This window comes from Myxocyprinus asiaticus, chromosome 48 (assembly GCF_019703515.2).
Source record: "Myxocyprinus asiaticus isolate MX2 ecotype Aquarium Trade chromosome 48, UBuf_Myxa_2, whole genome shotgun sequence".
NCBI lineage: Eukaryota > Metazoa > Chordata > Actinopteri > Cypriniformes > Catostomidae > Myxocyprinus > Myxocyprinus asiaticus.
In genome coordinates, this window is record NC_059391.1 from 1,427,857 (window position 1) to 1,451,729 (window position 23,873).

Genomic DNA, 23,873 nt, shown 5'->3' on the forward strand with positions numbered 1-23,873 from the left:
ATTTACTTGCTGAGCTACCCAGGCCCCTCGCCATAGTAAGATTTGTAATTTTGCCCTCCGCTCATGTTTTCAACAAGACTAAAACAACAACGTGCTGCATGCTCAGTCTGACTCCTACTACATTTGTTTGCAAAGAACTGTGAGGTACAACACAATTTCATATCACTTATGAGCCACAGCACTATAATCAAAATTATCAGGATGAACTATTTTAAAACGCGTTATCTATTATGTACACCAATAAAAGATGACTGAGACAATGAAAGTAAGTTATGGGCGGGGCGACACGAGTAGCCCCGCCCCATGTGTTGCCCCGCCCCGTTATGCAAACTGAAGCCAGTGATACTTGCTTTTGTCTGGGTGTAGCAACAAAGCCAGTTCTTGAGCTGGAGTTCCGTTTCGCTTGTTTGTGATAAAATAAGTGGCGATCCAGCGCTATAATGTGTTATTTTAAATGGTAGGATTTACTGACTACGACCGCATTAATATTAGAGTTGAATCTTCGCCATAGTAAGATTTATTTTTTTAAATAAATTATTTTTATTTCTCCCCAATTTGGAATGCCCAGCTCGTTGGCTGTTGATTAGTGATGTTGAGTGACAGTAATGTTCTCTCGTGCACACAGAAGCGCGCTCTGCTCACTCCTTTCCAATCGAATAGCAAAGAAATATGCGAACACGTGTTCGGATGCAATCTTAGTTTATTATAATAAAAAGTTAGAACCCGCAATACATTATAGATGATAATGTTACCACTAGACCAACCAGTCAGGCTCACAACAACAGAGTCAATTGATGTATTTTACCATGAGCTAACAATATCCCTTGACAGACAGTAGCAGATTTAGAACTGAAATTATCAAATTAATTATGTGAAATATTTATTTGAGCACTTCAGTTTGTCATTAAGAATTACTTTTTGTCAAAACAAGATTTATCAAAACAGCCCATTTAAAATAAGCTTTTACTTTGCATAACCTAATTAATATTCATGAGTTTCACCACTTCGCATTTAAGTTAAAGCAGCGAAAGCATCAACAGAACGCGCATGCGTGAGAATCTTGACTTGAGACAGTTACCTTCTAGACACGACCCTTTTCTCTTTCAAGTCAACTACTGTAATGGTGGAGCAACAGTTTGAAAAGAATATAGCTGAGCTAGTTTAAGTCAATTTTTTGTAAAACTTTTTTATTTAAAAATCAAAATCACATGTAACAGATACATTCAAAACTATGAATGTAAAAATCAATGTATTTATGGCGACTTACCTGAATAATTTTACATCCAGTGTGGCCCAGACATTTGAAGGTAACTCCATCGCTCCCTTGAGGTTTGTTGCTACCACAGAAAGGCTGGAAACTTAAGCCCAGTGCGCACTGTACGATTTTGGCCATGATTCTGCTGTCTGAGACAAATTTCGGGAATCCTAAAGGATCTCTGTCAACTTAGTAAGGGCAAAATCGGCAATCTTAAACGTTCAGTGTGGCATGTTCACCGACAGCCGATTAATAGTCTTTGCGACGATCTTTAGCCTCCGACGAAGTTCTGGCAGTGTCAGAAATTTAGCATCGCAGTCGTATAGTGTGACTGCTATTACGACGGCCAGATGAAATATTCCACTCCTCTCTCGCACCCCAATTCACTTGGAAAGAAACCTGCTCCGCGTCTGCACCATAGCAGCATTTGTGCCCAGTTATCACTCTACTCAAGAACTTTCAATGTTTTTCTTCTTTTCATTTTATATAAAATTTTTAATAAATAAATAAGCAGAAAATACTAAAAAGTGTAACACTTCAGCAATATGATAGCATTATTCCCTGAATTAAATAAATACAGAGCTTGCAAAATGAAAATAAATAAATGATTGCATTTTCTTAACACGTTTTTTTTTTTTGCTTTACATTTATCATGCATTGTCTTTACAACTTCATTTTAATTAATATTTTACTTTGAATAAATTTACTTTAAATGTCTGTAAACTTCTTTAGTTAAGATTCATACCTCTCCATTTTTATATATATATAAAAAAATAAAGATTTGAACAATTTATTTTGTTAAGTATTTATGGGACATTTTAATCCAAATCAGCAGATGCAAATGGATACAATTATAGAAGTCTATTTCATGTTTGTGCATTATCCATAGGGAACATGCAAGCACAATATATTATTAGCCTCTATGAATTTTCACAATTTTGCATGGCCGTTAGGTTACTAATCTAAAAGAGGAGAAAGACATACTATAACCCACCTTTTTTGTTTTCCCATATGTGAACGAAGTTTGTCATTTTTTTCAATTTTTTTCAATTGGCCACAATTTTATTTCCACAATGAGTATTTGCTTGTGGTAGATAATTATTATTGTAGGCTACCTCCCGCATCTGCATAATTCTCAACATCTGTAATTTTGTTTTGTATTTGTGATCAGGCTGTCTTATTATAGGCCTATTTGGCAAACGGGGGCGTTCAGTGGATGCCAGGAGGTGCTGAGAGCAAATTAGTAGAGAGGGGGCATTAGGTTACAAATGGGGGCGTTTATCAGTCATGTTAATCAAATCTATCGTCAAGTTCTCTTTGCATGAAAACTTTATCTAGACTTGGAGTATATCAGTTGGTTCTTAATTATATAGGTTGGTACCGCGGTTCATCTGATTTTGAAGTCTAGCGACGCATCTGAAGTATCTGGTTTAGCAGCGTCAAATACACAGGTGAAGGCACAACCTCGGCTAATGCACCTGTATGGCTCTGTAAATGGATACGGCTCAATGGACAGAGCATCGTGAGCGCAAAGCTCTTAAAGTTCAAGCTCTTAAACTCACAGCTTTGTGAGAATCAGCGAGAAGCGGAAACCATTTAAATTCTACATCACCACCCTTGAATTTACTATAGTAACACTAACTATACTTTATGCAGAAATAGATTGATAATAATATCACTACTTCAGCTGTATTACATTTGTCATAGGCTACATTAGGGGAGTAAGGGAATATAATAAAGTTTTGTTACAACTTATAAATATTGATATTTTGTATTTATTGTTTTTACATGTGTTTAGAGTAGGTCTACTGTTTATAATTACAAAAATGCCATAGTTTGTTTTATAGAAATCATGTTACATCTAACCATGGTAATGAAGAAGATCCATGCTTCCATGTGTTCATTATGGTCTTGTTACAAATACCACTGTTAAAACTATAAAAAATAAATAATTAATGAATAAATAAAACATTTCAAAAAGGCAAATGTAAAATATATTAACAATGTCACTTTTATTATTAGTTTCTGTCTTCGCATTTTCATTTTATAGGCCTCAGATAAATGAATATTACATAACTATACAGTACAGTACATACATTTTCCATTTAAATTGAGCTTTTATTTTGGCAAAGCTTTTATTTTTGGAGTGAAGCCCTTTCTGTTTCTGTGTGTTTTTGACAGTAACTTCTCACTTCCAGAAAAGCAGGTTGCTATGTGACACAATGTGATTATTAAACTGCAAAAGGCTGCTATTTAATTAATAAATAAAATTCTGCTTGAATTCAAGAAACGCAAGGTTTTTATGACGCGTAAGCCTACTGAATTTATTAACAAAACTTAAAAATTATGCAATGCATTGAAGTTGCATTGAGCAAATTAAGCAAATAACACAAATATTGAGTTTTGTTTTTTATAGCTTTTTTTTTGTTTCTTAAAATCTTAAGGGATGTAAAAATCCTACAGAGTATAGCGAGCTTTACTTTTTAGGTGTTAAGGCTGATGCTAGTGAACTAAAAAAATTCATTTAAAAATTAGAATGTATTAACAGAAGAGTGGAGGTAGAATTGTTTAAACTGACTATTTTAATTATTTAATACATTTACTACTACTGGTGTAATTTCATTTTTTATATTATATCAAACATTTAATGATATGATATAATGAAATATTGTTATTGCTATAAATATTCATTACAAAATAAATCATGGCACTGCAACACCCATGTAATTTTCATGACGGGACATTTCCAAATTGTGCATCACACAGTTGCATCACAGAATATGTATTTTTCTTATTTAGGAATGTTGTGATACCGTTATCAGAATTGGGTCCGATACCATGCTCATGTACTTGTACTCGTGCTCGTAAAAATGGTCCAATAACAAAAACTAGTATCATCTGAAGTACAAATGTAATTCCGTAAACATTCAGCATACAAATTAAAATCATGTTATGTTAGTGTGATTATTAAAAAGCAAAGGCTGCAATTTAAAAAGATAAATATGTAGTTTGCATGTGCTGTGCGCTTCAAATTTGAGCACTTATGAATGTGTGGAGCCGATGTTGTGCTGACACATCTGCTCATACCTTTTAGAGATCCTTGACTCATACACGGAAAGCACGGTCATGAGCATTGCACACTCTGTTTGTAGCAGATGACAATGAGCAGAGCGCTAATTCACTTTGTAACGTGAGGCACATATAGACTACATATTTATTAATTAAATAGCAGCCTTTTGCAGTTTAATAATCACATTGTGTCACTTAGCAACCTGCTTTTCTGGAAGTGAGAAGTTACTGTCAAAAACACACAGAAATGGAAAGGGCTTCACTCCAAAAATAAAGGCTTTGCCAAAATAAAAGCTCAATTTAAATGGAAAATGTATGTACTGTACTGTATAGTTATGTAATATTCATTGTAAAAGTACTACTACTACTACTAATAAATCTATATTAAGTGTATTATATTTAAGCAATATCTCATATCGGTGATGCTCTGATGTGCAGCACTTTATTTGACAAAAAATCACTCCAATGTTGTATTTTGGATTATGATGTGATATTCTGAAAAAAGCATTTCATTTCATAAAAAATAGGATGTTAATTGTTTTTTTATTTTTTTTATTTTTTTATTTGGTTAAAGTTTAAATGAATTCATTTATTTAACACCATTTTCACTATAATATTTAAATAAACTGTTATGGAATTCAGAAAAAAACAGGTATTGGTACTCAGTAACATATCAAATTTTGTAGTTTAAGAAACTTTTGAAAAACCCATTTCCATTGACCACTAACCTTAATAGTCCATGAGATGATTGCATCCCACTGGTGTTTCTCTGAATTCCACTGAATTCGGTGTTTTTAACTCAAAAGCTTTTTCAGCTTGTTTTTTTTTTAAGTGTCTTCAGTTTCTGCAGGTGTCTTTTTTGTGCAGGCTGTAATGCTACTCTATAGCTTGGTAGCCTGCAGCGCGTCCGCAGATACCCGCTTAATTCATGCGCACAAGATTTAACAATAGAAAAGACATCAGACTCCTTACATGTTATTTGTAGGCAGAAATGAGACTTGTCACACATGTGTGAATGGGTTAAAAGTTGCTGTTGCATATTATACATTTTTAATCACAAATGCAAGCAACAATGTTGTACAGCCCTGCGCCACAGTAATGCAAGAATGCACGTTAAGTTCATCTGAACCCAGCAGATGTAAAATTGATTGCAAATGCTGTTTCATGTTGACTTTAAAATGGATGAAATATTATAGGATTTTCTTCAGTGTCCTAGCATTCGTAACTCTAAAGCTACTACTTTGCTGTTGTAAAATGGCCTTAGGTCCTGTGTGTAAACAAAATTGTTTGTTTTTGAGGGAACTTTGAGCAAATAACCCAAATTTTTGTTAAAAGCATGTCAGTGTTATGTTTTACTGTTCTTTTCCTGCATTGTAAGTTTGTATTGCCATCTGCAGGTGTCTGAACGCAGTCTGCCTCCTCCTCCTCAGCGGCAGCAGTCACTGCATGAACAGGTTCTGGCTGAGATCAGACAAGATCATAAACTGAGACCTGTGGAGCCACCCAGTCCAAAGAGATGTATGTTAATCAACTACTACAAAAGAAGAAGTTTGAAGTTTAGTCATCCATTTTAATGTGCTGTTTTGCACGTTCTTGGCTTTTTTCTGTTTATTCTGCTATCGTAATGTAAAGTACACAACAGTCACTGTGGTCTTGTGATCTTGTCATCTGATGTAATGAATCCCATCTATTGTTTCACTTGAATTTACTTAGAATATCTCATCTCTCTCCTCAAATCCCCACTCGTTTCTCTCTTCTGGTCTGTTTTCTGATCACTATGTGGCTCATGCGACACTCACGAGAAACCGGGCTTCAACTGTGCTGTGTAGATACATGTTTCAGATGAGAAGCACATTTAGTTTTTGAAATCATTTGCTTTGGTGGCCCAGAATTTTGCTTTGGCAGCTTCCAAAAATATTTCAATGCATAAAAACCATGAACTGTCAAAGTGATGGAAAGCATTTGAATTATCCATTAATGTTTTTAGAATTCTCTAAACATCTGAGAATTTTCAGTTTCCACAGCTTTTTAAAGAAAAATGCAAGTAGCATTTTCCAATTTGTGTGGGTAACTGTGATTGGATCTCTATCCAATCACAGTGGAGACGCACTTGACCGCAAGTTGTAAGCGCAATCCAGCTAAAGAATTGATGCATTCAAGTCATGTTGGAATGATCGTATTTACGAGTTGAGCCCACATGAATGGCACCACAAAGGCGTAATTACCAGTGGTAAACTTTCCGAGTTGATGACTCTTTTTTACTGCTTAACAAAGCTTGCCAGGAAATAAGACACATTTTGCTGGTTTATAAGGTGACAGACATGTCAACAAAAATTTATTTCCCATTATTATATGTGGCAGCGCGAGAATGGAAAAAATGGACATATAATGCATCAATCACACACCTAATGCATGGCTTTGCTCTTCATTTTGTTGTATTGGTGCTACAAAAAAGCTTCTTATCTTTGTCAGTAAGTGAAAAAGAGAGAAAGAAATATGAAATAGCAAAATGCATACATTCCTTCTGACTAAAATAACAATTTATGACTTCCAATGTCGTAAGTATGTAACTTCCCAGGAGGACTTGGACTATCCGGATACTATTCTGATATTAAAAAAGCAGGTAATGCCAGGTGTAAAGGGGGTCTATGTGTCTTGATCAAGGAAACTATGTTAATAGCTCATGTGCTTCTTGTTCTGGAGTTTGAGGCTACAACCTTTTTAGTTACCAGCATAGATCTTTACCCAGTAGGCTACAACACCAGTTTGGAATTGCATTTATGTTCTGTTCAGTGATGTGTTAGATTTCTCACAGTAGTGATTCCTCACAACTTTGTCTCTTTTCAGCGTTTGGCTCTTTACCATGTCTGGCACACACCTGCCAGTGTGACATCAAATCAACTTCCTGCATTGACTTGTCAGTCACAGAAGCAGGCTGCCGCCCACCGTCTCGCATACGTGTTCTTCTGAAAGCTCCAACGCTGGCAGAAATGGAAGAGATGAATATATTTGAGGTGAGTTAATATCACAGTGGTGTTGGTGAACACTGCACCAAATGCTCACCCTTGAAGGAAAATCTTATTCCAGTTATACTAAATGTCCTTAAAGTCCACATGAAATGGCATCCACAACACATTTTACTTCCGTAATGTGAATACTTCCATATTTCAGAGTAAAAGAATTTTCACAAAAAAAAAAAAAAAAAAAATACAGTAGGTAGAAGCATGATTTAATCCATTTGGGAATTGATTGGATGGTAAAAATAGCCGTTTCGACTATTTTTAGAAAGTCTGCATAACCTACAACAGTAGCTGAAAACAATTCCTAAATAGCTGTTTGGCTATTGGTTAAAATGTATTTCTCCGCCCACAGCTGAAAAGGAATGTTGTTGCAAAGGTGGAGCAAGTTATTACATTTTAATGAAAGATTACAAAGACAAACTATTCTTTGGAATTTTGTGTACTGTTTAATCATGCCCAATAAGCCCAGGAATGTGCATAAAGAAAGTAGATACATTTTGATTCGTGTTGACTTTAAAGGCTGAAACATGGGCCTACTCTATGCAAGTACGTTAATGTAAACACTGCTAGCTACGCAATCTCTATTTCGTGCCTAGTTGCGTTTCAAAATGTGTCAGATCGTAATTCATAAGACAACTTAAGTACACGTTGTATTCTCAACGTTCTCACAAGGGCCGCTATAGTGGGCATTAGTGTGAACTAATCCAGTTAAACTACTTTAATGGCGGAGCAACAGTTTGAAGGGAATAGTCAATTACATATACAGTATGTATAGGAACCTGAATAATAACACGGAGTACTGAGGTTTGTTACCACCACAATAACGCAAGGGCGAACATTACTTATCTTTAACCGGACCACGCGTTGGCAATGTGTTGGCCAAGCACTCACATGTGCATACTTGCATAAAGTATATTTTTGGCCTAAGACTTGTAGCTCAACTCTGCTTTAACCAAGGTCTTCTGGTTTACTTCAAAATGACAAACATGTTTGTTGGAACTGCAGTCCGGTAGATCTTCCTGGCTTAATTGTATTTTTTTACTTCAACTAATCAAAAGTGATAAACTGTTGTTGGTGTAGGATGATGAATCTCCAGACAGTGAAATGAGGCGGGTGGAGAGCTCTCCTACACCCCTGAAGAGAGATCGCTCCTTCTCAGAACATGACCTGGATGAACTGCGAGGGGAAGTGATGTCATGTCTGTCAGAATCACCTGATCCCATGGGTGCTGGTCCTCTTAGAGGAGAGAGACCCCGATCACACACACTGACAGGCGTCGGACCACCACGTATGTACCAAGGTCAGACCTGGGCAAAAACCCGTAAGACCTCATCTGCTTTAAATTTGCTCAGTAGAAGTTTTTAAAAAACAGGAGATGTGCTTGAGGAGATAAATGTCACCTAAGAAGTACCTGAGAAGAACTCACAGGTGAATTTGACCCGGTTCAGGTAAAGACAAGAAAGCTGTAAAATGGTAGAATAGTTCAAAATTGTATTTATAAGTACACTCATACTCATGAGTACGCACCTACAAACATATGTACACACACACACACACACACACACAAACACAAACACAAACACAAAGAAATGTACATAAATAAATACTTTACACTCTAATGTAAATTATATAAAATTGGTAAATTTTACATTTGTAAATGCGTAAAAGGGTAGTTATTGATGATAAAAAAGTTGTTGGGGAGAAAATGTGCAAATTATGACTGTTAAACTGTGATTTAAAGTCACTATGAATTCAAAATGGACAATTCTTAGTTTCTTATTGGATGTTGCTGTTTTTATTCTAAACGATTTATCCCAGCAAATTGAACAGCACTCGTCAACAGTGTTGGGTAACGTTACTTTTAAAAGTAACTCGTTAGAATCTTGCATTACTCCTTAAAAAAGTAACTTAATTAATTAAAAAGTTATTTTTTATGGAAAGTGAAGCGTTACATTACTTTTGCATTACTTTTTTCTCACAGCCACTTTCTCTTGCTATGCTATGCATTACATACAAATAAACCATGCATTGCATACAAGAGAAATTACATGTCATGTTAGCTACTGTACAACTCTCATGTCAAAACAACATAGTAAACAAACAGATATTTAAAAAGTGGGTCTTCACGTCATATTTATAATAAAGAATCAATAACATGACTATGCATGATTTGTTTTTCCATCAACATGGCAGCCAATATGAATAATGAAGGATAACCACTGTCTTACCTAAAGCAGCAAAGTCCACCACCTGAACATGCATCATATATGTCATCATATGCTGTGCCCATTGACAATGTCAGAGTCAGCTTGAGATGTTCTTCAGAGGTCAGGATAAAATTCAGTGGGGAATGCCAATGAACACTGAGGAATAAGTCTGATGAATAAATGAATATTTTTCACTGAAGTCATCTCTGTGCACACTTGTTTTGAGTTGATCCACGGTGAGTACAGACACCACAACTTCAAAGGCGCATGTTGATACAACTTGAATGCAATAGTTTTTAATGCTACCAAAATGTCAAAAACGGTTTGTTTCATGAATCAAACTACTTGTTTATTATAAAACATAAATTTAGAAAATTTTTAGAAACAAAGACATTTTCTCTCCGTACACAAACCATGTAGAAAGTTGCTTGGAGTCACTGATCCAGAGTCAGCTTTTCTCATCCCATTCTCCCAGTTACGGGGAGCTGTAATACGGAGCAGTTCGGCTGCATAAGTCAGTGAATTGAACGAGTATTTCACCCTGTGTATCATGTCATGGCCAGTGGAAAACTAGTCTTATAATCCCTCTGCTTAAACGGGTTTACTGATTTTTTAATGCAGTATGTATTAACACATGAATCAATTGTGTTTCACTCAACCGAATGTTGTTGACCTCAAATTACGCTAAAACACGAAATGCGCATGCACATTATTGAGTTGATTGACAGGCAATGTCTGTATCTAAAAGGTGATTGGCTCTTTTATCTGCCAGGTAGGACTTCCTTTTTATATCCATTGACTGCTGGGTGCTAGAGCTTCTTGGTTGGGCATTTCAATTTCTCCCATTCATTTAAATAGAAGTGACACGTCTCTCTCTGCTAAATAGTCTCTGGCCTCACACTCTATAGAAATACAATGGCAATCATGCACTACATCTCCTCCCCTAATTTTGCGCACTTTTACTCCTGATTTCTCGCAATACAGGGACAGTAGAGGTGTACAAAAGCGACGCTTTGCTTTATTTAAAAAGGAACTCTGATATTATGGTCTAAAATAAAAAAATATTGCGTTACTTGTTACTCGAAAAAAGTAATCTGATTACATAATGTGCGTTACTATGATCACGTGAACCCCAACACTGCTCGTCAAGGCACGTTAGGGTGACTGTAACAAGCTGGGTCGTCTGACTCAATGCACGGTCACTTCTGCGTTTCGCTTCAGGGGGCGCAGTCACTTCCACTGCAGCGCAGGAAACGTTTCTTTTTTTTTTTTTTCAGAAGAATATGGTGTTTTACTCATGTGTAAGCTCATGCTTTGACAAAAAATTATAATAATTTATACAAATAAATGCGTATTGTGTAGTGATGATTCGTCGCCTTGTGGATTGTTTTAAAACCTCAGTTGAGTAACAGATTCTCCCTAACTTCGTTTGTGTTTGTTTGTGCTTAGCATGAATCGTTTGTGTTGTTATATTCCTCACTTGTAAATTGCTTCACAATCACTGGCTGTAAATATACTTGAAACATTTTGCACACAGAAGCCTCACACAACGGGACAGGAGTGCTCGGCCACTCTGCAAGCTTCATACCGTATGTATTTAAACTAGGACTGTGAATCAATCATTTTTGCACAGTTTTCTGTGATTAATTGCGATTAATCGCAATTAAATGATGGTACATGATACATTACAAAAAACATAAAAAAAATTAATTAGAAATATATTTACTTTATACTTTTTCTCAAAATACTTTCAAGAAATTGTTTAGTCATCATTTATTTTAATTATTTTAATATGGTAAAATGTTTTTAACATATTAACACAGTTTTTATTTTTTACAGGTATTAATCTGTGATACAAGTAAATGTTTACATGCCATAAAATCAGTGGACATGTTGTATTTACAATTTGGGAAATATCTTCTGCCATTTTACAGTGGACTTTTTTTAATAACAGGATCAAATGGGCAGATTCAATTCATATCAAATTTTATTGGCAAGAGAAACTTAAGAATACATTGCCAATGCATTATTAGACACTATACATACAGATATAAAATGTATTGAATGCTGAAGTTTAATTTGTACCTGTACCAAAGCAATCCAAAGCCACTTGCTTAAACGACTGGCGTCCTGTTGCTTTGACCCCCATTATCAGCATATGCTTTGAAGACTAATCAGAGATTAAATCTGCTCTGTGCTGCCTGCCTCACTGGACCCGCTGCAGTTTGCTTACTGCAACAACCGCTCCACTGATGATGCCATTGCATCTACACTACACACTGCTCTCTCCCACCTGGGAAAAAGCAACACATGTGAGAATGCTGTTTGTAGACTACAGCTCAGCATTCAACACCATAGTGCCCTCCAAGCTTGATGTGAAACTCCGGGCTCTGAGCTTAAACAGCTCGCTGTGCAGCTGGATCCTGGACTTCCTGTCAAGCAGACGCCAGGTGGTTAGAATAGGCAACAACATCTCCTCATCACTGACCCTCAACACTGGAGCCCTGCAGGGCTGTGTTCTCAGCCCACTCCTGTATTCCCTGTACACACATGACTGTGTGGCAACACACAGCTCCAATGCCATCATTAAGTTTGCTGATGACACGACGGTGGTAGGTCTGATCACTGACAATGAAGAAACAGCCTACAGAGAGGAGGTGCACACTCTGACATGCTGGTGTCAGGAGCACAACCTCTCCCTTAACGTCAGTAAGACCAAGGAGCTTGTGGTGGACTTCAGAAGAAAAGACAGAGAACACAGTCCCATCACCATCAATGGAGCACCAGTGGAGAGAGTCAGCAGCTTCACTGAGGAACACACATGGTCCGTCCACACTGAGGCCGTTGTGAAGAAGGCTTACCAGCGCCTCTTCTTCCTGAGATGGCTGAGTAAGTTTGGAATGAACCACCACATCCTCACATGGTTCTAAACCAGCACTGTAGAGAGCATCCTGACTGGCTGCATCACCGTCTGGTACGGGAACAGCACCGCCCTCAACCGCAAAGCCCTACAAAGGCTGGTGCGAACTGCCAGACACATCATCGGAGGTGAGCTTCCCTCCCTCCAGGAAATATATACAAGGCGGTGTGTGAAAAAAGCTCAGAGGATCATCAGAGACTCCAGCCACCCGAGCCATGGGCTGCTCTCACTGCTACCATCAGGCAGGCGGTATCGCAGCATCAGGACCGCACCAGCCGACTTCATGACAGCTTCTTCCCCCAAGCAATCAGACTTCTGAACTCTTGATCACTCACAATACATAAACCACTGGTCAAAAGTTTCGAAACACACTCATTCTTTATTATAATTTTATTTTTCACATTTTAGAATAATAGTCATCAAAAAGTCATCAAAACTATGGAATAACAGAAATGGAACTGTGGGAATTATGTTGTGACTAAACAAAATCCAAAATAAATCAAAACTGTGTTATATTTTAGCATCTTCAAAGTAGTCACCCTTTGTCTAGAATTTGCAGACATGTACTCTTGTCATTTTCTAAACCAACTTTTGAGGTATCACCCTGGGATACTTTTTAAACAGTATTGAAGGAATTCCCATCTATGTTGGGCACTTATTGGCTGCTTTTCTTTATTATTTGGCCCAAGTCATCATTTTCAAAAAAAAAATTTGTTATTTTTATTACATTTTAGTTTTATAATGAAATAAATTAATATGGTGGCACAATTATATTTTTGTCTACAAAACTAATTTCAAACATTTAAGCATACGCCTTCAGATCAATAGATTTTTAAGATCATGAGAAACATTTCAGTCAAGTGTTTCAAAACTTTTGACCGGTAGTGTATATCAGCACCGCACTTTATTAGCCTCAGGCTGGACTCACATTTTATACTTCTCTTAATAACAAACTGGCAACTGACTACACTATGTAACACAATTTTTGTTTCTGTGTAGTAAGTGTTATTTCCTAATTGCTTATGCCTCAAAAGTATAGAAAATGGCTATTATTTCCCACAAACTTTGCTTTTGTGACCAGGACAGTGATATTTTGAAATTTAATATTTCCAATGAGAAAACAGGTAAATTTGTGTCTTTTCGTTCACATAAAGTCAGAAAAAAACAACATATGAATCCAAAATCCTTCTTTATCTGTGGTCCGATGAAGACACCGGCTTTGACCTTTGCCTCAGACAGCTTTGGAAAGAAGTCTTAAAGGTACTTGAAGACTGCGACTCCTTATCTAGAGCTCTGACAAATCGTTTCATAAGGACCAATTTGATGTGCAGTGGTGGCTTCAGCACCTTCCGGGGGTCCACCAGTGGCTCCCACTTGATGTTGTTCCTCCCCACAGAGAACTCGGTCCGCTGTGGCCAGTCCCGCCTGTGGTAGTGCGCCTTGGTGTCCCTGCTGTTCCAAAGGCAAAGATAGCAGGGAGACTTGGTAAAACCACCTTGGAGACCCATCAGGAATGCCACCATTTTGAAGTCTCCTATGACCTCCCAGCCGTACTCATCATGCTTCAAGGCGTCCAGCAAGGTCTTGATGTTGTTGTAATCCTCTTTGAGGTGCACCGAGTGAGCCAGGGGAAGAGACGGGTACTTGTTACCATTATGGACCAGCACGACTTTGAATATTACTTTAATATAAATACATGTTAATTTGGATTCATATGTTGTTTTTTTCTGACTTTATGTGAACGAAAAGACACAAATTCGCCCGTTTTCTCATTGGAGATTGGTAAATTTCTAAATATCACTGTCCTGGTCACAAAAGCAAAGTTTGTGGGGAATAATAGCCATTTTCTATACTTTTGAGGCATAAGCAATTAGAAAATAACACTTACTACCCAGGAACAAAAAAAGATACAGTGATTAAAAGGAACTTAAAATTGAAAAAAGCAAATTCATACACAAGCTTGAGAACTTCACAGGTCTTCTTTTTTGTGATTTTCTCCCTTTTTCTCCCCAATTTGGCATGCCCAATTCCCAATGCGCTCTAGGTCCTCGTGGTGGCGTAGTGACTCGCCTCAATCCGGGTGGCGGAGGACAAATCTCAGTTGCCTCCACGTCTGAGACAGTCAATCTGCGCATCTTATCACGTGGCTTGTTGAGCGGGTTACCGCAGAGACGTAGCATGTGTGGAGGCTCACGCTATTCTCCATGGCATCCAAACACAACTCACCACGTGCCCCACTGAGAGCGAGTACCACATTATAGCAACCACAAGGAGGTTAACCCAACGTGACTCTACCGACCCAAGCAACCGGGCCAATTGGTTGCTTAGGAAGCCTAACTGGATTCACTCAGCATGTCCTGGATTCAAACTTGAGACTCCAGGTGTGGTAGTCAGTGTCTTTACTTGCTGAGCTACCCAGGCCCCCACTTCACAGGTCTTCTTAAGTGTGTCTAATATCAACATGCAGGGACACAGATGAGAAGCACAAACATCTGAAGTACCTTTAATACAGGTACTCCACTAAAAAACTCAGTTGCATCTGAGACTAACAGCACGCCAGTTTAATTTGTGCTTTCTTTTTCTTTTATGACTTTTTGGGGCTTTATCACGCAGTAACACACTGACATAGTGATTGATGAATGTCATCTTGAAATCAGAGACTCTCTCTGACCACAAGTTGTCACCCAAGACTCATCTTAATACCAGGTGTAAACAGGGTCTAAGTGCAATAATGGTATTTGACCCAGAAACACAAGTTGTCACCAGAGACTTATCTTAATACCAGGTGGAAATGGGTGCAACAGTGGTATTTCACCCTTAACTGCATTCAAGGGTTAAACAAGGCAGCCTGCCTCGGACAGATTTACATTTATTCTTTTAGCAGACATTTTTTTCCAAAGCAAGTTACAAAACATAATGTAACACAATACAACATAAGCTATTTATGTAAAGGAGACAGTAGTGCTGCATTGCAATGTTTCAATTGCATCAGAAGAGTATATCCAAGACAAATTAGAGTGCAACAAATATAATAAATAAACATATAATTATTAGTATTATAATTTTTTATGAGTGTATGGCCAAGTGCTCATGGAAAAGATGTGTCTTTAGCCATTTTTTGAAGACAGAGGAAATCTGCTTCATGGATGGAGTTGGGAAGGTTGTTCCACCAACAAGGTACAGTGAAGGCGATAGTCCGGGAAAGTGATTTGCTTCCTCTTTGTGTTAGTACAACAAGACGCCATTCATTAGCTGACCGCTGGCTTCTGGTGGGAACGTAGCTCTGCAAGAATAATTTTAGGTAAGCTGGAGCAGATCCAGTGACTGTTCTGTATGTCAGCACCAGAGCCCTGAACTTGATACGTGCAGCATCCGGCAGCCAGTGTAGAGAGACAAGGAGGGACATGTAACATACGATCTCTTTGGTTCATTGAAGACCAGACGTGCTGCTGCATTCTGGATCATTTACAGAGGCCTAATTGTGCATGTAGGAAGGCCGGCCATGATAAAATTACAGTAGTCCAGTCTAGATATGACAAGTGACTGAATAAGGAGTTGTGTGGCATGTTCAGAGAGGAAGGGTCTTATCTTCCTAATTTTGGGTAAAGAGTATAAATCTACATGATCGTGCTGTCTTTGAGATGTGGTCGGTTAAATTGAGTTGGTTGTCGATGGTTACCCTTAGATTTCTGACCATTTTGGAAGGTGTTGGTGACCCAGTGGTGGTGATGTGCTCAACAGGAAGGTTGGCTGGAAAGATGAGGAGCTCAGTTTTCGCTAAGATGAGTTGCTGGTGGTGATCCTTCATCCAGGCCGAGATGTCTGCCAAACATGCTGAGATTTGAGCCGTCACTGTGGGGTCATCAGGCTGGAAAGACAAGTAGAACTGTGTGTCATTGGCATAGCAGTGGTAATAGAACCCATGTACTTGAATGATGGGTCCCAGTGATGTTGTGTATAGAATGAAATTAAGTGTTCCAAGCACTGAGCCCTGAGGTACCCTAGTAAGTAGCTGATGTGACTTCAGGACACCTCACTTCTCCAAGCTACCTCGAAAGACCTACCTGAGAGATAGGACTTGAACCAGCCAAGCACAGTTCCTGTGATGCCCAGAGTAGAGAGGGTGGACAGGAGGATCTGATGGTTGACTGCGTCAAAGGCTGCAGATAGGTCCAGTAGAATAAGGATGAATGTTCTGGATCCAGCTCTCACCTGTCTCAGTGACTCTGTGAAAGTTAGCAGGGCAGTCTAGGTGGAATGTCCACTTTTGAAGCTTGACTGATTGTCATCTAGCAGCTTGTTCTGTGAGAGATTTGATTGAAAACTAACCTTTCAAGTGTTTTAGCCATGAATGGGAGGAGAGAGACTGGTCTATGTGGGGTTAAGCGCAGGTTTTTTAAGCAGTGGAGTTACTTGAGCCTGTTTAAATGCGGTGGGAAAAGTGCCAGTAAGTAGAGATGTGTTAGTTATGTGTGTGAGTGCAGGTAGGTTGGACGGAGAGATGGCTTGGAGAAGGTGGGAAGGAATAGGGTCAAGGGGGCAGGTGCTGGGGTGGTTGGAGAGGAGGAGTTTAGAGACCTCAGTGTAGGTCTGAGGATAGAATAAAGAGATAGAAGAGCTGCATACAGGAGATGGGTGTTTGAGAGAGTGTGGTGCTGAGAAAGTACTGCTGATGGCTGTAACCTTATCACTAAAAAAAAGTGGCGAAGACGTCTGCTGTCAGCGAGGTGTTAGGGGGTGGAGGGGGAGGACAGAGGAGTGTGTTAAATGTCCTAAATAGGCTGTGAATGTCTGTGGTGTTGTTGATTTTGTCCTGATAATAGAACGTTTTTGCAGATGCAACATTTAGTTAATGTAGTTATCTACACTAAAAGTTACTTAAGATAAAATGAAAAGCTGAAAAAAGCTACCTGCTCTGGGGATAGTATCTTTTAGATAACACCGTGTAACAAATGTTTTTTTTTTTTTTTTTTTTTTTTTTTTTTTTTGGGTTCCTGGGTAGTAAGTGTTATTTCCTAATTGCTTATGCCTCAAAAAATAGAAAATGGCTATTATTCCCCACAAATGGCTATTATTCCCTGCTATTATTCCCCACAAACTTTGCTTTTGAGAACAGGACAGTGATATTTTGAAATTTACCTATTTTCCAGAACATTCCAGATAGATTCAGCGCTGAGTAAACTTGGAGTAACTTCTAGAACTTTCTATATAGTAATATAAATAGAAGTATAAATACAGGGGCCTTAAGCCCACCAGTTCAGTTTAGTTCCAGCTGCCTAAGTGGATACATATCTGTATTTTTCTGAGATGGCATCAAGAGGCTGCAAGCATCCGGCAGATGCATTTTGCTATGTCTGCGGCCAATTTATCAAGACAAGAGTGAAAAAGTACTCCATGGAAGCATCTGCTAAGATGTGTGAGGCCAACAAGGCATATTTCGGCATGCCTGTCGGGGATCAAAACAAACCCTGGGCACCTAATTTTACCTGCGAGCACTGCAAAAAAACTCTGGAAGGTAAGATGGACAATTGTTGCTCGGAATTTTATGTTGTAAGATTTTTTAATTTTTTAATTTTAAAATGTTTTACAATTTTTAATGTTATTGAAAAAATATATTGTATATGAAAAATGTTGCGAGAATCTCTTACACATTAGTCATGGGTGAAATAAATGTATTTTTGTAGGATGGTACAGAGGGGAAAAGAGAGCCATGAAGTTCACTATCCCAAGAATTTTGCAGGAACCCACTGACCACTCAAGCAACTGCTACTTCTGCATGTTGGACCCTTACAAACGTTGGACTGGCAAGAATGCACCTGCTATCACGTATCCAGACCTTCCTTCATCCATCGCCCCGGTGCCACACTGCCATGAGTTCCCTGTACCCACTCCTCCGGAAAGAGAGCAGCCGTCTTTAAAAGAGAGCAGCAAGTCAGAGAGCAAGGAAGACGCTGTAGTTGTCTAGATGACAATTTCAGAGGTGGAGCTGAGGAGAGAAACCCATACTACCCCAACCAAAAAGTCAACTTGATTAGAAATCTTGGTCTCACCAAGTCCAATGCCGAGCTTTTGATGTCTAGGCTCAAGCAGTGGAACTTGTTGGATGAAAGTGTGCAAGTCGCAGATCAGAGGAAGTGTCACCAACTTTTTCCAGCTTCTTTGTCCGTCAAGATGGGCTCTGCTTCTGCCACAATGTGACCAGTCTGTTCGAGGCAATTGGAATCGCCTGTAACCACAATGAATGGCGCCTCTTCATTGACAGCTCATCCAGGAGCCTCAAAGCCGTGCTGCTCCATAATGGTAACAAGTACCCGTCTCTTCCCCTGGCTCACTCGGTGCACCTCAAAGAGGATTACAACAGCATCAAGACCTTGCTGGATGCCTTGAAGTATGATAAGTACATTTGGGGGTTGATTCGTGAAAGTGATTTACAGTATAATCGTAAACTACTCACTTCTAAATTTTTAGTAGTCAATTTTGTATTACTTTAGTATAAATACGTTAATTTGGATTCATATGTTGTTGTTTTTTCTGACTTTATGTGAACGAAAAGACACAAATTCGCCCGTTTTCTCATTGGAGATAGGTACATTTCAAAATATCACTGTCCTGGTCACAAAAGCAAAGTTTGTGGGGAATAATAGCCATTTTCTATACTTTTGAGGCATAAGCAATTAGGAAATAACACTTACAACTCAGGAACAAAAATTGTGTTACATATGAGATCTTATAATATTTTTCTGGCACATCAACAAAGATCTCAATTAGGGTGACAACATCAAACTAAAAGATATGTATACTAAATACAACTAATAAAAAAAAAGGAAAAACCTAGTGTAAACAGCAGTATTTAATATTTATTTTGCTTAAAAAAAAAAGAAAAAAGAGAGGACAATTAAAATTATGTTCAGGTACTTTTGTGAACACTATTGAGTGATGACTAAAACAAACCATCTGAATGAGTCAACGCAGTCTCATGACAAGTCGTTATAATGAATACAATATGGCAAAATCGTAAGAAATCGTACAAGTTAGCTCATACAAAAATGTACGTTTTGACACCCAAAGAGAAATAAATGAACCAACAAATTATGTTATTATGATTTTTCCTAAGTTAATCCCTCATCCAAACCTAAAACTAAACATGATTTTTATAGGAAAATAACTTGTGTACCTTGGAAGAAAGACAACATCAGGTTTGGAACAAGACGAGTGAAGCATATTACAGGTTATTGACATACATCTGTCAATTCTATTGCATGAATAAATTTGAAATAAGAAACCAAATCTGTTCACTGACATTTCCTTTATGAAAATAAAGTGTTTGATAGGAGGCTAGCTAAAATTGTATGCCTTTATTGCATCAATTTGAAATTTTGTTTGTTGATTGGTTGGTCTACGTTAAAGTTGTACCTTTTTGTACAAGCCAAGTCGTACAATATCTAACCATTTTGCCATCTCATACAAATTATAACAAGTTGTCGTAAGATTATGTTGGAATGAACGCAGAATGAAAAATTCAGGTTCCTGGATCAACACTTTGGAATTCATTCGTGTTCTAAAAAAAAAATAATAATAATTATGAGCTTGATGTTCTTTAATGATGGTGAAGGGGTTTTCTCTCTCTCTCTCTTCTCCACTGTGTCCAGCCTCGTTTCCTGTGTTTGACAGGAAGCCCCCTCTGTCGTCCTGTCACTCTCTCATTTCAGATGATAAAAGCACTGACGGTGCAGGAAGTGCCTCATCATCTGACACACTCTCCAGACACCAGTGGATGGTCAGTGAATTGCTGTTCTTTTCCCCTTTGATATAGATTACATGGGTCACACAATAAGGAATCAAATTGTCCTTGATCTTTTGAGATAAAAGAGCTTCATGTACTATGAAAACATTATTACTTTAAGTACTCAAAACGTCCTCTCCAGTTCAAAAAGTGCATTTATTTAAACTAAGCTGTGAAAACGGCTCACTCTTAACTCCTCAAACATTACACAGATGAAAATATTGCCAATCTGCATATCCTTCTAAAGAATCTAGTGGCTGAAGTTTATGTTTCAAGTTTTCATCTGATCTTAACAGTTTGAGCTCAACACTTAATGGTTTATGAATTTGTTCCAGTAAAACACTGCTTTGCAAAGAGGCTGCTATTGAAGGATGGAGCAGTTCAAAACTATACTGGCCCTGACAACACACATACAACCTGTGTCTAAGTGGAGTGTTGTGCTGTATATTTGGTGCAGAAAAACCTTAAATTGTGACATGAAACTTCTAAAAAGTGACATGATATTTATTGTATGACCTCTTTAACTTATTCAATAAAAATCTGAACACGTATATTTCTTCATGCCGTCATGTAAAGGAGGAGTTCAGTCATCCAGTGGATAGTCTGGCTTTAACGGTGGATGAGGTAATCAATGTGCGCCGGATACTCGTCAAAGCAGAGATGGAGAAATACATGCAGAACAAAGAGCTTTATAATCACCTGAAAAGGGGCAAGGTGTGAGCGTCCATATGATTCATGGATACCATAATATGATCTACAGTACATCAGTCTAATGATGCAGTGTTAAAAGTCTGTCTGTGTTTCTCAGATATGCTGCTGTTGTCAAGTAAAGTTTCCACTCTTTTCATGGCCCTCCACGTGCCTGCTTTGTAAAAGGTCTCTGTTTCTTTGTCAAAAATATCATCTGAAATTTGCATTGCCTGATTCACTGTTCTGAACGTTAATTAAATGTAATTCTTTCTCTTTTAGGTCTGTCTGCAGCTCTTGTAGTGCTAAGGTACTTTTACATCTCATTTCCATCTCATGATGCAGCAGTTTAAACATGTTTATTATTTATGTACTGTAATTTTATCATTGCAGATAACTGGCAAGTAGTCTAAAAAGCTAAATACCCATGACACTCTAGGTACATTCAAATACTTTTATTGTCGCATGACTGTATACAAAACAAGTTAAGAAGTTCCCCTATGCATTTCGGTGAGGGCCTTCATTAGGAAGACTCTCTATCAGATATTTTTCCTTTTTGGACAATTTTAAACCCTTGACCATAGAGCACAATAACTCTACACCCCACATTCGTAATACTCTCTACTTGCAGATATTTTTTAAATAACTGACAAATGTTTTAATGTTAGGTGTCAGCCATGTCATAAAGATGTTACTATTTACAACCTTGACCATGCACATATCCTGAGGCAGTGCTCTCTACATGACAATGTGACAAAGCAATTTGATGCTTGCTTCTTTTGGGGCTTCTTGGTTTAAAATTGTTTTACTATACAGTTTTTTCCTCAGCTGTTTCTTGCTACACACTGTTGTTCAAAAATAAAAAGCAATGCACTCATCCACAACAAACTCAATGAGAATATGTTTGTCTCTTAACCAGATGAAGGTTCCCTACAAAAAGATGGCACACATTCCAGTGTACACTGTGGGATTTCACAGCAGTGTGAAGAGTCAGAAGAGTGAAGTCTACAAGTAAGTACATGCACTACCAGTCCAAAGTTTGGACACACTTTAATGAATTTATGTTTCTCATTATCTTACCTTTGATCTAAAGACTTATGCATAAATGCTTGAAAATAGTTCTGAAGACAAATATACAGGTGCATCTCAATAAATTAGAATGTCGTGGAAAAGTTCATTTATTTCAGTAATTCAACTCAAATTGTGAAACTCGTGTATTAAATAAATTCAATGCACACAGACTGAAGTAGTTTAAGTCTTTGGTTCTTTTAATTGTGATGATTTTGGCTCATATTTAACAAAAACCCACCAATTCACTATCTCAAAAAATTAGAATATGGTGACATGCCAATCAGCTAATCAACTCAAAACACCTGCAAAGGTTTCCTGAGCCTTCAAAATGGTCTCTCAGTTTGGTTCACTAGGCTACACAATCATGGGGAAGACTGCTGATCTGACAGTTGTCCAGACGACAATCATTGACACCCTTCACAAGGAGGGTAAGCCACAAACATTCATTGCCAAAGAAGCTGGCTGTTCACAGAGTGCTGTATCCAAGCATGTTAACAGAAAGTTGAGTGGAAGGGAAAAGTGTGGAAGAAAAAGATGCACAACCAACCGAGAGAACCGCAGCCTTATGAGGATTGTCAAGCAAAATCGATTCAAGAATTTGGGTGAACTTCACAAGGAATGGACTGAGGCTGGGGTCAAGGCATCAAGAGCCACCACACACAGACGTGTCAAGGAATTTGGCTACAGTTGTCGTATTCCTCTTGTTAAGCCACTCCTGAACCACAGACAACGTCAGAGGCATCTTACCTGGGCTAAGGAGAAGAAGAACTGGACTGTTGCCCAGTGGTCCAAAGTTCTCTTTTCAGATGAGAGCAAGTTTTGTATTTCATTTGGAAACCAAGGTCCTAGAGTCTGGAGGAAGGGTGGAGAAGCTCATAGCCCAAGTTGCTTGAAGTCCAGTGTTAAGTTTCCACAGTCTGTGATGATTTGGGGTGCAATGTCATCTGCTGGTTTTGGTCCATTGTGTTTTTTGAAAACCAAAGTCACTGCACCCGTTTACCAAGAAATTTTGGAGCACTTCATGCTTCCTTCTGCTGACCAGCTTTTTAAAGATGCTGATTTCATTTTCCAGCAGGATTTGGCACCTGCCCACACTGCCAAAAGCACCAAAAGTTGGTTAAATGACCATGGTGTTGGTGTGCTTGACTGGCCAGCAAACTCACCAGACCTGAACCCCATAGAGAATCTATGGGGTATTGTCAAGAGGAAAATGAGAAACAAGAGACCAAAAAATGCAGATGAGCTGAAGGCCACTGTCAAAGAAACCTGGGCTTCCATACCGCCTCCGCAGTGCCACAAACTGATCACCTCCATGCCACGCCGAATTGAGGCAGTAATTAAAGCAAAAGGAGCCCCTACCAAGTATTGAGTACATATACAGTAAATTAACATACTTTCCAGAAGGCCAACAATTCACTAAAAATGTTTTTTTTATTGGTCTTATGATGTATTCTAATTTTTTGAGATAGTGAATTGGTGGGTTTTTGTTAAATGTGAGCCAAAATCATCACAATTAAAAGAACCAAAGACTTAAACTACTTCAGTCTGTGTGCACTGAATTTATTTAATACACGAATTTCACAATTTGAGTTGAATTACTGAAATAAATGAACTTTTCCACGACATTCTAATTTATTGAGATGCACCTGTAAATTGTGACTTAAAATGAATGTTTTAACAAAACAAAACTTCTAATACATTTATTTATTCATTTTAAATGTATTAGTATGCCGGATAGTGAAATACAAGCAGCCAACAAGTGTCCAGTGCGCATTGGAACTCCTTCAGTACTGTTTAAAAAGCATCCCAGGATGCACCTCATGATATTGGTTGAGAAAACAGCAGGAGTGTGTAGAACTGT

General features: G+C 38.1%; 1 protein-coding gene across 3 annotated transcripts in view; it reads left to right on the forward strand.

Moving 5' to 3' along the window:
- spire2 (spire-type actin nucleation factor 2) overlaps positions 1 to 23,873 on the forward strand; it is a 95,797-nt gene that overhangs the window by 65,479 nt on the left and 6,445 nt on the right. For 2 of the 3 annotated variants that reach the window (XM_051692044.1, XM_051692046.1), the window contains exons 7-14: positions 5,722 to 5,842; positions 7,172 to 7,338; positions 8,425 to 8,644; positions 20,121 to 20,248; positions 20,831 to 20,968; positions 21,063 to 21,130; positions 21,224 to 21,251; positions 21,861 to 21,952. In XM_051692044.1, coding sequence (XP_051548004.1) covers positions 5,722 to 5,842; positions 7,172 to 7,338; positions 8,425 to 8,644; positions 20,121 to 20,248; positions 20,831 to 20,968; positions 21,063 to 21,130; positions 21,224 to 21,251; positions 21,861 to 21,952 — 962 coding nt within the window. The remainder of the gene's footprint in view (positions 1 to 5,721; positions 5,843 to 7,171; positions 7,339 to 8,424; positions 8,645 to 20,120; positions 20,249 to 20,830; positions 20,969 to 21,062; positions 21,131 to 21,223; positions 21,252 to 21,860; positions 21,953 to 23,873) is intronic. The other variant, XM_051692045.1, reaches the window with a different exon arrangement.